This window comes from Chlorocebus sabaeus, chromosome 18 (assembly GCF_047675955.1).
Source record: "Chlorocebus sabaeus isolate Y175 chromosome 18, mChlSab1.0.hap1, whole genome shotgun sequence".
Lineage (NCBI taxonomy): Eukaryota > Metazoa > Chordata > Mammalia > Primates > Cercopithecidae > Chlorocebus > Chlorocebus sabaeus.
The window spans coordinates 33,061,757-33,077,619 of NC_132921.1; the positions used below are offsets into that span (position 1 = coordinate 33,061,757).

The window sequence follows — 15,863 nt, forward strand, 5'->3', positions numbered from 1 at the left end:
CTGCCTCCTCCAGCTCATTTAGGTCTTTGCTCAGCTGTCACCTCCACAGAGCTGCCTTCCTTGAGCATCCCCATCCCATCCCCCTAGCCCCTAGTTTGTTTTCTTCATAATCCTTACCATTCTCTGAAAGCAGAAACATCTTTATTTGCTTGTCTGTCTGCTCTCACCATGATGTCAGCTCCTTAAGGGCAGGTGTCTTGTTCACTGCCATGTTCTAGAGTCTGGCCCATAGTAGGGTCTTGGGGTCTGTTAAGCAAATGCTGAGACTTTGTGTCCGTCTACAGAGAGGGGTGCATGAAGTCTGGTCAGAGGATTCTGCATTGGAAGAACAAGGGTGGTATGGGCCATGTTATTTCTCTGCTCACTGGTGACCAACCAGATCCCCTCCCTACCTTGTAAAGGACCCCGACAAGTTCCAGTTTGGCCGCACCAAGATCTTCTTCCGAGCAGGCCAGGTGGCCTACCTGGAGAAGCTGCGGGCTGACAAGTTCCGGACAGCCACCATCATGATCCAGAAAACTGTCCGGGGGTGGCTGCAGAAGGTGAAATATCGCAGGCTGAAGGGGGCTACCTTAACCCTGCAGAGGTACTGCCGAGGACACCTGGCCCGCAGGTGAGCCAGGCTGGGGCAGATCAGGGCAGCAGATCATGGTGGGGAGGATGGGGGTCTGCCTTTCTCAGCTACTTGGTTTCTCTTCCTCTGTGCTGAGAGTGGTTCCTGTTGGCGCCATGTCTGCATCTTGGCTTTTCCCCGGCAGCTGGGCCTACCCCTGTAATCAATGCCCTTCTCACCTCAGAGGGTGGGTCCAGTTTCCAGGTCTCCTGGTTTTCCCAGGCTCCCTCCATCCTACCAGCACCAGAACCAACTGGTTTTGCCACAAACCAACCATTTCTCTTTTGCCTAAACCCCAAAGTAAAAAACTACTTTTAGGAAAAGAGACCAATACAGCCTGGCACAGTTAACCTGTGCTTGGCCTCATTACTTATCCCACAGATTTCAGAATGCCTCAGAGTTGGGCGATTAGGGCTGCAAAGGTCCTGGAGGGCCCCTTTTGTGAGTTACTGTACAAGCCAGGATGGAGAGAGAGTGGCTTGTCTAAGCACGAGTGGTTACCTAGGGTGGAGCCAGTATGCCAATCAGCCTCCCCTGCCCACCCCCAGCTCGACCCCGAGCAGAAGAAACTATTGCAGGGTTCCTTCCTCACTGACACTGGGCTGATGAGGCACTGCAGCAGCAGGAGAGTGTCAGCCAGGACAGGCCGAAGACAGCCTGCCCTCTGACCCTACCCTTGGTTGCTAGGTTTTGGACCCAGGCCTGGTTCAAGTCCAGTGCCCTCTCCAGAAAGGAATTTCTTAGGGAAGTGACAATGATTGCCACAAAGTCTTGTGTTTGGAGGCCAGAGAGCTAGACTAGGGAATCAGATGCATTTCAGCAAACAGGTGACACATGGGCTGAGTGGGTCACTTTCTCCTTTGAGGCTTTGCTGAATGATTTCCAAGGTTCTTTGTAGCATTTCACACTGAGTCTCTAATTGAGCACTTGCCATAGGCCTGGCAGCAAACAAGACACTTCAGAAGGGGAGAAAGTGTTAGACTGGCTTTTTTTTGGGAGGTGAGATGGGAAGGCAGAAAGGCAAGAGAGCAGAGGAAATGACCACATTCAGTGCATCCCGAGCAGAAAGGGTTGAGGACATAAAGGAAACAGAGATTGGTGTGGGCCTGAGAAGGTTTTAGTCACTCAGCAAACACTTACCCAGTGCCTGCTCTGCCAGAGACAGTGGGTCCAGGATGATGGAGACACAGCCCCTGGGATCTCCAAGCCTGGGGAGGTGCAGAGGACAGGGAGCAATGTGAATACACGATGTAGAATGCTGCTGGTGAGTAGATGAGGACTGCCCAGGCACAGTGAGGTAGAAGAGTGCTCAGATAAGGATCATAGAGGAGGTCAGACTCTGACTGAGTTTGAAGCTTGTGGGAAGCCTTTTGGGATCGTAAGGAAAGAACTAACACTGCTTTTCTAGCCTCAGCATCAAATGCCTAAGGCATTGCTACATTTGTTAGGGGTGAAGAGAGTTGGCTTCCCCTGGGTGTGTCCAGGTAGGGGTTTGCGTTTCCAGATGTCTCAGGGTCCTCTGCATCAGGGTGGTCAATACTTTCTCCCTGACACTGCCCGTTTCCTCTTGCTCCCCAGGCTGGCTGAGCATCTGCGGAGGACCAGAGCAGCCGTGGTGCTCCAGAAACATTACCGCATGCAGAGGGCCCGCCAGGCCTACCAGAGGGTCCGCAGGGCTGCCGTTGTTATCCAGGCCTTCACCCGGGCCATGTTTGTGCGGAGAACCTACCGCCAGGTGAGTAGCTACCCTAAGGGCCTCACGGCTGCAGATTCAGAACTAAAGCAGCAACAGGTGAGTTACTGCCAACATGAACCTCTGTCAAGCGCTCCCAACTTTTTTCTAAATGCTTTCACATCTCTGCTCTCACCAATCCTTTCTGAAGTCCCACAAGGTAGGAAGGGTGTGCATACTGTTGTCTTAGTCCATTGAGTGTTGCTATAACAATATCTGAGGCTGGTTGATTTGGCTTACAATTCTGGTGGCCGGAAAGTTCACAATTGAACATCTGCTTCTGGTGAGGGCCTCAGGCTGCTTCCACTCATGGTGGGAGGCAGAAGCCAGTGTGTGCAGAGATCGCATGGTGAGAGAGGAAGCACAAGAATGGCTCTTTTAACAAGCAGCTCTAATGAGAACTAACAGTGAGAAATCACCCTTGAAGAAGGGCATTTATTTGTTCATGAGGGATCTGCCCCTATGACTCAAACATCTCCTGTTAGACTCCACCTCTAACATAGGGACTCAGATTTCAACATGAAGTTTGAAGGGGCCCAGCATCCAACCACGGCAGTTTTCATACCCCTTCTGATACCTGAGTTGCTCAGAGAAGCCAGGTCGCCTGCCCAGGCCAGCCAACAGCAGGGCCAGGTGACCCACCTAGGGCTCATTCACACTTGAGAGCAGGCGGTGGTATTGGGCATCATCAGGTCTAACCCCTCCATTTAACGGAGCAGGAGCTTGAAGCCTAACACGGTGAAGTCAGGAGGGAGACCCTGACCCTTCCCAGCCAGGCTCTTGCACTTTGTGTTGTTCCAGTGAAGCCAAAACCCTTGGGTTCAGAAGCCCCACATCGGGACACATCTGTTCAACCAGGTAGAACCAACACATCTGAAGCACAGAGCTGACTTGAATTGGAAGGAAATGTCTAAAATGGTTTTCTTTTTCACTAAATGAACAGCTATCTCTTCTATGATCACAGAAGGTGTGATTTTCTAAATAATAAAAGTGAAACACTAAATTGATAATAAAAATGTGGTCAGAGTGCAGCATACCCTGGTGTAATAATATGTGGAGAATCCCAGGCCAGCGGGAGAAGGTTCTGTGAGTGTTCGTGGGTGATGGGTGGCGTCGGTGTGCTGCTCCCATGGGAGGGGCAGGTGATGTTTGGGAGGCACTCAGCAGGGCCAGCACGTGCAAAGAGTGAGCACTGATGTGGCTCCCAGCTCTGTCACTCATGGCTGTGGCACTGTTTGTCACTCAGCCTGTTTGCTTGTTTACTCATTTATTCCACATATTTATTTTGCCAGGTATTAGGGCGAGCACACTGATGATGCTTTCATTTCTTGAGTGGTTTTTCAACTTGGTAGGAAAAAAAAAAAAACAAACCCAGTGAGTTACACACCAAGTGTGTAATTATAAGTCATTAGCCTGCTGTGGACACTCACTGAAGCATCTCACTTCCAACTCAGTGCCACCAGGAGGGGACCTCCACCTGTTAAATGGGGAAAGAGCAAGTGGATGATCATTAGACCCCTACACCTTTGAGGTTTTCAGACTGATTTCCTAACCCGTAAAACAAAGCTGAAACAAGTTTGACAGCTGATTCCCTGTGGATACGTGGGCTGCAGAACCTTGCTAAAATGTGTTATAAAGCAACCACCAAAGCCTTAGATCTTAGGGGGCACATTCTCTGTGCAACTCCTAGAACCAAGGCTGCCCTGGGCTCTCCCCTCCACAGGCAGCGATGTATGCTTCCTTCACTCCTGTCCTGCAGTGCAAACCCACAAGGTATGTGTCCTTGTCTCCCACCAGGTCCTCATGGAGCACAAGGCCACCACCATCCAGAAGCACGTGCGGGGCTGGATGGCACGCAGGCACTTCCAGCGGCTGCGGGATGCAGCCATCGTCATCCAATGTGCCTTCCGGATGCTCAAGGCCAGGCGGGAGCTGAAGGCCCTCAGGATCGAGGCCCGCTCAGCAGAGCATCTGAAACGTCTCAACGTGGGCATGGAGAACAAAGTGGTCCAGCTGCAGCGGAAGATCGACGAGCAGGTCAGTGTCCGCAGCTCGCTACGTGGGTGTCAGGGGCTGGGGTACTGGAACATGTTTGAGAGAGCCCATGGCTTCCTTGGGGAATGGCACATGCCGAAGACCCAAGGGAGCACAGATGTCCTCAGACCACAGCAGATACTAACTGTGGCAGGCAGATCAGTGGCCCCTAAAGATACCCTCAGCCCTAGGGTCTGTGAGTGTGTTACCTTATGTGACAGAAGGGACTTTGCAGATGCAATTAAGAACTGTAGGATGGGAAGAGTATCCCAGATGAGCCAGACGGGCTTGATATAATCACAGGGGTCCTTGTAAGAGGGAGGCTGGAGGGTCAGGTTCAGAGGAGAAGTGATGACAGAATCAGAGGTGGGAGAGGTGCAGGCAACCTTGAGAAGCCAGAGAAGACAAAGACGTGGACTGTCCTCTATAGCATCCAGAAAGAATGCAGCCCTGCCGACCCCTTCAGACTCCTGACCTCCAGAGCTGTAGATAATGATTTATGCTATCTTGAGTCATAACTTGGTGGTAAGTTGTTGCAGCAGCAATAGGAAACTGACACACTAGCCCAAGGTGCTGGTGTTTTGCCCTTGCAGGGGTGGTATAGGATAATGCAGCAGCAGCTGATGTACATGGAGGGCTTGCTGTGCGGGGCATGAGGCTGGCGCTTTGTCTGGAGTAGCTTGTCTAATATAGTGGCCCTCCTACGGCAAGTATTACCATCCCCCTTTTTGTACAATTGAGGACACTGGAAGGGCACAGCATCCTAAAGTCACACAGGTGGCAGTGGCAGGGCCGAGGTTTGAACCCCAGCTGTCTGGCTCCAGAGCCCATGCTCTGCATCACTTTGCCCTTCTGCCTCTCTATCTACCTGTCTGTCTGTCTGCCTCTTTTGGAAAGAGCGTTTGATTGGGAAATCAGAATTCAGTTCTTCGCTTAAAAGTTGAGTGACTGATGTGACTATTCCAAGCCTCTTTCCTTATCCATAAAATGGGGCTGACAGGGCTGAAAGAAGAATAAATGGCCTAATGCATATGCAGGGCCTGGTATGCAGTGGGAGAAACTTGAAAAATGGTTAGCACTCTTATTTTTAAGCTTTGTCCTCTTTCTACCCTGGCCACCTTCCCATGTCAGCCAGTCACAGGAGTAACAAGCCATTGATTAAATTCCTGTGGGGGGTTGGGTACTGCACAAGGTAGTACAAAAGATTAGAGACAAGCACAAAACACTTAGCTCTGTCTGATAGAATAGATGAGGCTCACGCTTTTTGGTAGCCCACATGGCTAGTCCTCCTTCCCTTCAGAAGACCTTTATTGGATGCCTGGCTGTTTCAGGTGCTTTGCTGGTCTTGCTGGACAGAGGATGGCTGTGACATACGTCGCATGCTGTATCATAAGGGAGGAAATCTTATGCCAACAGGGTGAACAGCACTGATCCTCCTAAAGATTTTCCAAGCACCTGCCATGTGCCAAACTCTGCAATATGTGTTTTGTGTTTACTCTTATTTGATCTTCATACAATTTTGTGAGATCGTTTTGTATATAAGGAAATGGTAGGCCAGGAACATCAAGTCCCTTGTCAAAGTCACAGAAATAGAAAGTGCTGGGACCAGGATCCTACCTCAGCTCTGATCCCACAGCCATAATGAGAGCAGTGCTGGCTTTTTAACCCCAAACATTACTGAAGGGTTTCAGTCCTTTCCCATGCATGCCCACTGCTGTGTTTGGCTCCCAGAGTTGAATGGAGGCCCACTGTTACTTTGTGCATGCAGGGTGTAGAAGTGACCACAGAACCAGGCTTCTGAGGTGCCCTGGAGGGTGCCTCCTAGGGAAGGAAAGGACATGAAGAGTGTGTGTGGCATGGAGAAACAGAGAATTTTAGAGTTGGAGCCACCATGTATGGTCTTGGAAGTCATTGGGTTTTAATGTATCAATTCTATACTGGGCATTTTTTAAAGCTTCTCGTGACCCAGTAGGGCAGGAAAAAGCATTTTACACCTAAGCCATCTGCCCTGAACAGGAGCCCGTAAGCAGTGCAGAGATAGCAATAGAATGCCTCTGTTTCCCAGTTCTTGCAAAAGACAAGTCTTTCTGAGAAGAGACGGTCACTGGGTGTTTCTCTGTGCGAGTTCTACAGGGTGCCTTGTTTGGCTTGGCTCCTTACTGGGGAAGCAAGGCAGAGAGCCCAGGCACAGGGTGGGGACCTTGATGCCTGCCCCTGGTTGGCCTGCTGTGATATGCCAGGTCAGGGAGGAGGGCCCATCCACTCAGAGGCATAGGAATGCAAAGAAAAAGGTCTGCCGTCTGGCACTGGCCCTTTGAAAAACACAAGCACAAAACATGCCAAGGTGGTGGTGGCTATTGTGGCTGTTGACAAGAAGAAAAGACTTGCTTAGTCAGATGTTGTAAGTTAACCTTCCAGCCAGAGTGCAGTCTCAGGGATGAGTAGGCATTGACCGCTGCATCCTGCTGGGAGCCCTGTGTACATGCTGGCTCCCCCAGCCCTTGCTTTCCAGCCATAGGGCTCTGCATCGGCATTGCTGATTTCTAAAGTTAACTTGAGAGGATAAAAATAAATCTAGCATTTTACAATCCACGTGCTTGAAAAATCAAAGAAAAGCAGATTTAAATGGTCTATTAAAAAAAAAAAAAAAAAAGCTTTTTGCTTAAGCTTCCTGCTTGACAAACATCTGTGAGTGGTGGCAGGTGTTAGCTACCCTGGGCAGGATGCCCTGTGTGTAGAGGGTTATCAGAAAAGGTGGGAGGGGTGGATAAGCTCTTGCTTTCTTGTGCCCCTGCCTGCACTACCTGACTAGGCACCCTGTGCTCTTCTCACATATTAACTCATTTAATCCCCATCAGAACCCTAGGAGATACATATTAATATCCCCATTTTAAGGATGAATAAACTGAGGCACACAGAGGTTAAGTAGCCTGACTGAGGTCACACAGCTAGTAAGTAGCATGGCTGGGATTGAAACTTGGCAAGCTGGTTTCAGGTATATTCTGCCACCTCTGACCAAACTATAAGATCTCTAGCTATTGGGAGACTCTTGGAACATGTCAGGAGAACTCCTCAGTCCAAGGGAGACTCTTAGCCTTAGTTGGGGTTCATGCCTGTACAGATAGCATTGTCCTTGGGACTGGCTGGCATTTAAAGTGGGGAGTGTGACCCAGTGTCAAATAACATGCTTGACACTCTGTTACAAGAGGAAGCATCGACATAATCTCCATTAGAGCTCTACATAGGGGCTTGTTTCTTTGCAGTCTCTTAGCAGATGGGGCCAGCTGTTTGCAAGTGAATTTTTTTTTTCCTGTAGTTCTTGGAGACAATTTAGGCAGTGGTCCTCTGGGCACACAGGGTTTTTAAGCCAGAAGGGGAGGATCTGCGAACACCAAGGACACCACAGGTGAAGGTGTCCCAAGGTATTTGTCAGAACAGCACAAGGAGTAGACAGAGTCCCCACTGGACAGAGGCCTGGATTCTGTCTCAGTTATATTCACCACCAGAGCTGATAGCTTGGAAATGATTTGGCCTGTAGTTCTTCCAAGGGGATTCGCCTGAGATCTCTAAGGTAACATCTAGCTCAAAAATTCACTGATACCATGATCTGGCAAGAGTAAGGTTCCTATCCCCAGACTGTACTCTAGAATACCCTGGGAAGCTTTTTTTCTAAAATAGTATCCTCACTGCCAAGAAGTCAGTAAGGGAGGAAATGAAGATAAAACCAGGGTAAGGTTAGCACCCAAAATTCATATCCTAAGGCCTTGTACACCCAACTGGAAGGAAAAGATGCAAATTTGGCACCAAGTTTCCACGCAAACAGTAACATGAAGGAAACTGAGTGGCTTGAGAGTTCTTAATAGAAAAGAACCATGCAGTTCAAGAGGATTTGGAGCTGTCCGTGGTGCTGACATGTTGTTCCTGTGAGCTTTCATAATCTGTGATGTGACAAACCACATCCTTCACCATATCCTGCAGTGATATATACAGTGCTGGTTCTTGAGACCATTTCTTACAGTGTCCCTGGGATAGGCTGTGGTATGACATCATTCAGCAAAACTATGTAGTCCATGAACTCAGCTCTCTGCCAGCCTGACTTTAGTCAAGCACACATTTAGAGTTGGCCAGTTTAACTTACAATTTATTTATAATGAGAGTAAAGTTCCTCAGACACTTATGAATATAAGGTTATCCTTAAATATATTTTATGTGAAAAATATGATGTAAATATATGGAGTCAGTAGCTTTTTAAATCAATTTGATTCCATATACTTAGTAGTCACTTTGTAAATATGTTAAATTTGTTATATGTAATCATGCATATATATATATATATATATATATAATATACAGTCATATATCTGTTAATGGCAGGTGTATCTTATGAGAAATACATCGTTAGGAGAGTTTGTAGTTGTGTGAACATCATAGATTTCACTTACACAAACCTAGATGGTGTAGCCTACTACACACCTGGGCTATGTGGTATGGCCTATTGCTCCTAGGCTACAAACCTGTACAACATATTACGGTACTGAATACCATAGGCAGGTGTAACACAATGGTAAGTATTTGTGTATCTAAACATATCTAAACATAGAGAAGAGATAATAAAAATATGGTGTAAAAGATGGCACACTTATATAGGGCACTTACCATGAATGGGACTTGCAGGCCTGGAAGCTGCGTGGGGTGAGTGAATCGGAAGGCCCAGGGCATTGCTTTCCACTCCTGTAGACTTTATAAACTGTCCACTCCTGTAGAGTTTATAAACTGTACACTTAGGCTACACTAAGCTTACTAGAAAATTGTTTTTCTTCAATAACTAACCTTGGAGTACTGTAATGTTTTTACTTTATAAATAATACTTTTAACTTTTGACTCTTTTGTAATAACACTTAGCTTAAAACACAAACATGTACAACTGTACAAAAATATTTTATTTTTTGACATCCTTATTCTGTAAGCTTTTTTCTATTTTTAAAATTTATTTCTGGGGTATCCCATTCTTCATGATGTGCTTATTTCACATTGCATATCTATCAAAACATCGTAGGTACCCCATAAATATACACACCTATGTACCTAAAAAAATTTAAAATAAAGTTAAATTTTTTTATTTACTTTTTTTGCTGATAACTAAGACACAGATACATTCATTAGCCTAGACTCACACAAGGTCAGGATCGTCAGTATCACTGCCTTCCACCTCCATATCTTGTTCCACTGGAAAGTCTTCAGGGCAGTAACATGGCAGGGAAGGCTTCTGGGGTCTCCAAGGGAGTGGGCATCCCATGCCCTGCCCTCTTCCAGGCTTGGCTGCACAGCCGTGACACCTACAGGTGCAAGGACAAGCCTTCTGGGGCCTGCCCTTCTGAAGTCAAATGTCCAGAACAGAAAATGCACTGCCTCCACAAGTCCCCAGTGACCATATCTGGATGCCCACGACAAGACATAGGAGCTCCCCACCCACACCCCAGAGAGCCAGAGACTCAGGCATCTCTCCAGGGTTCTCCATAGAGAACCTGAACAAGGAAGATAGCTGATGTTTACTGAGCCCCTAGCAAAGTACTTTATCTCCCTAATCTTGATAACCACCTTTTGAGCAGGAGTTACTGTTATATTCCTGCTTTATACATGAGGACACTGGGGCACAGAAAGGTTGGATGACTAGGTCGGATGTACACAGCTGATCAACGATAGAGCTGGGGTCTGAGCACAGGTCTGTCTAGCTCCAGCCACTCAACTCCCTGACATCCCTGAGCCAGGTCTCAGGTGATGTCAAGATCAATGCAGCTGGGCCTTCTGGATACATCATACTTTGCATTAGGGTTCTGAGGTACCATCTTTGTCAATAGCAGGACACGATGTGCCTCCTGTTACCATTTGTGCCTCTCTTCATACCCCAACAAGCTCTACCTAGAGACACCCACCTAGTTACCGTTCCACTCCTAGTGATCTGACCCAGGCTATGCCATCTAGAGAGAGCAGCTGGGCCAAACCTCATGTCTAGCCCAGAGCAGAGATGAAGTCAGAGGGTGGCTACCCCAGCATGTGTTCCCTCCCTCTGCCCCACTCCCCTGTGCAGAGACCCTCAGCCTCCAGTGGAGACCCAGACTGGAGTGGATAATACAGACATGAATTGAGGTTTTCAAATAGAATCTGCTTGATTGGATTTCTTCTTTGTGATGCCTTAGAACATGGCTGACCGGCAGACCAGGCTTGAAGGTGTGTCAGGTTGTAACTGGGAGGTTCCCACAGAGTGTTGGGGAGCGGGTAGCATGTGTCATTCTGTTGTGTTGGTGCAGGAAATGGACTGCTGGCTTGTGCATTGCCGTACTGGTCACAACCACAAGGCCCTACAGCATGTGTAGCATTTTACAGGGTCCAAGGGCTTTTCTTTTGCTGCTTCTTACTGTTTTCTGTGAAGTTTAATTTCTTATGTGAATTAATCATTGATTCCTGGATGCTCCAGCTTATCAGTGATTTGGCCGCTAGCTCTTTTCTGCCTGGTGCTCCTGCAGACCAGAGCAATGAAGAATAATCAATGACCATTGTTGCCTGCTTGATGATTTGGAGAGCCCTGTTTCTTCCTCTCCACTTTCCCCACTGACCACTCTTAGCTGATGCTCTCAACTCTTGCGGTGCTGATTTCTGCCCATAATTTATAGTAGCACTTGATACCAGCACTAGCTTCTTAGGGCTCTGGGCCCATGGGGGATGCTTCACAACTGTGTGTTGCCTGAGTGGGCTGGGATTGGGTACCCCATCTGCAGAAGCATGGTCTGGGCAGGGTGGATCAGGACATCAGTTCCCTGAGTCTTAGAGTGTTATGGGGCAAGCCATGGCTGACAGGTGGTGAAAGAGATCCCAAGGCCCCATGGAGGGCCTCCTTGGAAGAGGGGATGCTGAAGGGGTCCTTTGTCTCAGAGCCAGCGATTAGGTTGCAGCTCTTTGTGCTGGCAAGTCCGCAGGCAGGAGGGCTCAGTATGAAAGAGCAGGGAAACCTAAAAAATGAAGGCTGCAAACCCAGGGAGCCAGCTTCTTTGTTTCTGCAACTTAAAAATAAGGTGTAGGATCCACCCAGCCCGACATAGAGCCACCCACTACCAGGCAGCTTCCAGCTCTGCACATGCTCAGGAAAGCTTCTCGAACTCTTTGAATGCCAGTGTTGCTGTTCTTTGTTTCCCCCTGTTTCTGTAAGTTCACAGTAGTGTTTTGTTAGGGAGATGCCAGGCAAGCACTTGAGCGTGCAATGATTGTGAGACTTAATCCCACCTTGGAAGTTCCTTTTTTGATTGCCTTCATGCTTTTTTCCTGGTGAAATAACCCCTTCTCCCCCCAACCCCTTCCTCTCCCTTCTCCTTGTTTGCTGATGTTCTCCACAGAACAAAGAGTTCAAGACACTGTCGGAGCAGTTGTCCGTGACCACCTCCACATACACCATGGAGGTAGAGAGGCTGAAGAAGGAGCTGGCGCACTACCAGCAGAGCCCGGGTGAGGACCCCAGCCTGAGTCTGCAGGAGGAGGTGGAGAGCCTGCGCACGGAGCTGCAGAGGGCCCACTCGGAGCGCAAGATCTTGGAGGATGCACACAGTAGGGAGAAGGACGAGCTGAGGAAGGTATGCTCAGGCCAGAGGGGCCGGTGCTGGCAAGCAGTGGGTAGGCACACAGAGCCACCCCTCAGAGACCACTGCTGCTTCAAGTGGTAAAATTGCCATGATCTTGGGCTCGTGTCCACAGACTGACCATTCATCTGTGTCTAGACAGAAAGTGGCATGCTTTGGGGAAACCCACACAAGCATGACTGCGCTTCTGCTGTTAGCTGGACACTGTGGCATCCCCTGGGAGGGACACATGGTGTCTGCCTGTGAGCATTGTTTTTATGGTCTAGAGTTAGGCCCAGGGCTGGCTCGGTGGCCTGCATCCTTGTTGGCAAGAAAGCTGTGACAGAGGCTGGGGCTGATCTTGATGTTGCCTGCTGGGGAGGGCAGCCTCTGGGCACCCCTGCCCATGACGTAGCATTGTGCTTTGGCAGAGATGCCTCCCCTTTGAACATTGAAAGTCTCAGCCTGTCACACCCACCCTGGTGGGCTTATTTCTTACGCCATGAAATAGAACTTCCTGAGCTTTGCCCCAGCCCTGAACATCAGGGCACAGAAATTCCCTGCTCCACTGCCAAGATAACTATTCCAGCCAGGGAAGTCCCAAGGGCCCCTGGAGAGCCCCCACAGGCTTGGGTCATTGCTGTTCTGCCTCCCACCACCATCCCCCACCCCATCTCTACAAGCCACAGGGAAAATAACATATTGCCCACTTGTTCAGTGTCTGTCCATCAATGCGGAGTCGCAGTAGGTGGGAATCTAAGAGGGAGAGACCCAGTGTTCAGGGTGTTAGAGTAACAACTTCAAAATTGGGGCAGGCTGGATGCTGCTGCAGGAAGGGCCCTGGGGTAGACCTTGGAGTCTCCAGACTTCCATCCCCTCTCTGCCATTCCCAAGCATGTGCAGAAAGCCTCCCTGGCCTTAGTTCCTTCATCTGTGTGTATATGTATAAAAGTTGGTTCAGATCATCTCCAAGGCCTCTTCTGGACTTGCACCTGGCCGCCGCTATGAGATTGTGTTTGGCTTCTGGAAGGAGCAGAGGCCCTTGGTCCTATGTGGGAGTCCTTCTCTTGTCTATTTCCCATTGCCTTTTCCTGGCCTGAGCCCTCACATGCAGCTGAGGAATACACAGACACCCATGGGGGTTAGAGCCTACAGTGCCAGCCCTTGCTGGGCTTGTGTAGATCTTCTTCCCATCTCCGGCCTCAGCACCATCAACTCCTGCCTTCACCCAGACCCCAGGAGCCAGAGGTGGGATCCAGGTGTGGGGATTAAGGGAAGAAGAAAGTAAGATGTGAGCTTCCCATAAAAGGCCACCCTCCTGATGTGTTGCTTTGAGGTATCACAAGACCCTCTGCCCAGATAAGTCACCTGCCAGCCTGCCCACCACAAGGCATGAAGTGGATTCACTCTTTAGGAGAAAGCATGTGGTGCTTGGAAACTCCTGTTAAATGTGGCTACAAGCCTTGTAACCTACAAATCATGGAATTCCACACTTGTGGTTTGTCTACCCTTGGGAGCAGATGAATGGAATGGTAACCTTTCTACATGAATAAAAACCAGAAAGTGAGGTCCAAAGTCAGAAAGGATCAAGAATAGAACTGGAGACTCCTGAGAATAGTGACCCTGGGAGAAAAAACTTTCCCTGCATGTGTGTCCCAGTCAGATCATACACCTGCAAAGTCTGTTTACCCAACAGATCCACAAAATCACGTCTCACCTATCTCTGCCTCAACAGATAGCACTTGACTAGCCAAGCCCCACTTCCCTGCTTCCTGCTAAATGCTACAACTTGGGGACTTCAGCACTCTAAAAACCCAAGTCTCCATCAAAGGGAGTGCATAAGAGTTTATAATATGAAAATCTTCATTGGAAGAGCAAAACAGAGAGGCAGACTCCCTCCTCCTCTCCTTAAGAAATGTTGCTACTCTTCCCTAGCAATAATATGCTGGCCTAGGTCTTAAAGAAAATTAGAGCTTGGAATTGATAACAAAAACTTAAGGATGCTGCAAGGAGGGGAACGCTAGGAGCAGAGTAGTGCAAAAGCCCCTTCCCTACCCCAAATGTAAGCAAATTCCAACTCAGTAACACTCAGAAACCAACAGGAGATGACTCATGAAGTGGCATGTCCTGGAAAAGAAAAAGCGGAAGCAAATATTCTTTAGAATCTTCAGAATCTTTTTGTTGTGGTGGTTGGAGGGAGGTAGATGAGCTGGCTGGCTTTTTTTGTTTTGTCTTCTGTGCCTCCTCAGGGTATAGTATTTATCAAAGGCACTGTGTCCATCTCAATAAATGCTGAGTAATCAGACAGTCGGTTTCCTCCGGGGCTTGAGCAGGGGCCTGCTATGCATTGAGCGAGATTGATGAGACCAGCCAAGCACAGTGAGGGGCCTGACCGCCAGTAGATGTTTAATTAATGAGTTTGATATTTCCATCAGCAAAGGCAGCGAGTGTCGTATTGGAACTGCTATGCTGGAAAACTCTGGGCTTACCATCTCTGACGATATTAATTGGCGGGCCATGTGGCTGCCCTGCCTTGGCCTGTGGGAGGCCAAGTCTCCCTGAGGACAGGAATTCATCTCTGTGTCCACAGAGTCCAGAGCAGCTCTGTCGCATAAATTAGATGACATTCTTTTCTACTAAACGTATCCGTTGTTTTGGCGCCTTCCACAGGGTAGTCCACACCCAGGCCCTTAGCCTCCTTCCCTTTTAGCCTGTGCATTGTGTACATTTCGTTCTTTTTGAAAACTTCAGCAATCCCTATGCCGGCTGCCTTTGTACAGCTGTGCTGTTTTGCATGGCTGCTCTGTTTGGTGAAAGAGAGGTGGCCCCCAGGGCTGCCCTAGGCACAGAGGTGATAGCTCATTCAGAATCTGCTCTGATGGCTACTCAGTGGGACCAGAGCAAGGCTTAGCTTGGTGCAGGGCTATGGTGGGTCAGGAGGAACCACCCACAGCCAGGTGCCTGGCTCTCAGGGGGGGTCCCTGGTCCTTGTGAGAGATGACTAGCAGGCCCCCAGGCACTGAGCATTCAGACAAGTGGGGCTGGGTTGTGCATTGTATGAAGACATCAGTCATAGAACCACTAGCCGCTAGTTGGTTGCCTTGGGTAGTTCATGTTATAAAGGTTTTGATTTCTCCAAATAGAGGTAGAGAGATCTGGCTTGGGGAATGGGGCCTTTCACAGCAGAGTGTGTTGAGCCTTCTCCCCAAAGGCATGGAGTAGAACTACTTTGACCAGCCAAGAGGGGGTTGTGCTCTCAGCAGCACCAGGACTCATGATTCATGTGGAAGCTGAGGGTTATTAGGAAGGGGACCCTGGCCCATCTCTGGAAGGACGTTATCTTGCTGCAGAAAGCAAGAAGCTCATGGTCTTTCATTCAGCAGGTGTTTGAATGCCTGTATGTGTTAGACCCTGTTCTACACACTGGGGCAAAGGTGAATGGTGTTTGAAGAAGCCCTTCTCATTCTTAAGGAGTTTAAATGTGTGGGGATGGGGGAAGAAAGTACAGACAGGAATCAAACGTGAATTACCCACCATGGGCTACAAACAACAATGAAGCAGAGTAAAGGGGATGGAGGGTGACCTGTGGGGGCCTGAGGGGTGTCGTTTCACCACTGATGGCCAGAGAAGGTCTTTCTGAGAAGACACCTGAGTGAGAGAAGATAAGCCAAGGCGATTTGGGGATAACAGGCCACAGGTGTGGCACATGTGCACTGGCCTTGGGGCACGAGTAGGCTGGGTGGGTGTGAGGACCAATGAGGTGCTCACTGGGCTCAGGTGGAGTAAGTGAGGCTGAGAACAGCAGGAGCACAGTGCGGTCAGGTCAGGAAGGATCTTCTGACTTCAAGGGCAGCCTTGACTTGTGAAACCTCCAGAG

General features: G+C 48.9%; 1 protein-coding gene across 3 annotated transcripts in view; it reads left to right on the top strand.

Annotated features, from left to right (window-relative positions):
• MYO5B (myosin VB) overlaps positions 1–15,863 on the top strand; it is a 381,273-nt gene that overhangs the window by 295,400 nt on the left and 70,010 nt on the right. For all 3 annotated transcript variants that reach the window (XM_007974050.3, XM_073006323.1, XM_037982326.2), the window contains 4 exons: positions 402–613; positions 2,192–2,348; positions 4,143–4,382; positions 11,768–12,001. In XM_007974050.3, coding sequence (XP_007972241.3) covers positions 402–613; positions 2,192–2,348; positions 4,143–4,382; positions 11,768–12,001 — 843 coding nt within the window. The remainder of the gene's footprint in view (positions 1–401; positions 614–2,191; positions 2,349–4,142; positions 4,383–11,767; positions 12,002–15,863) is intronic.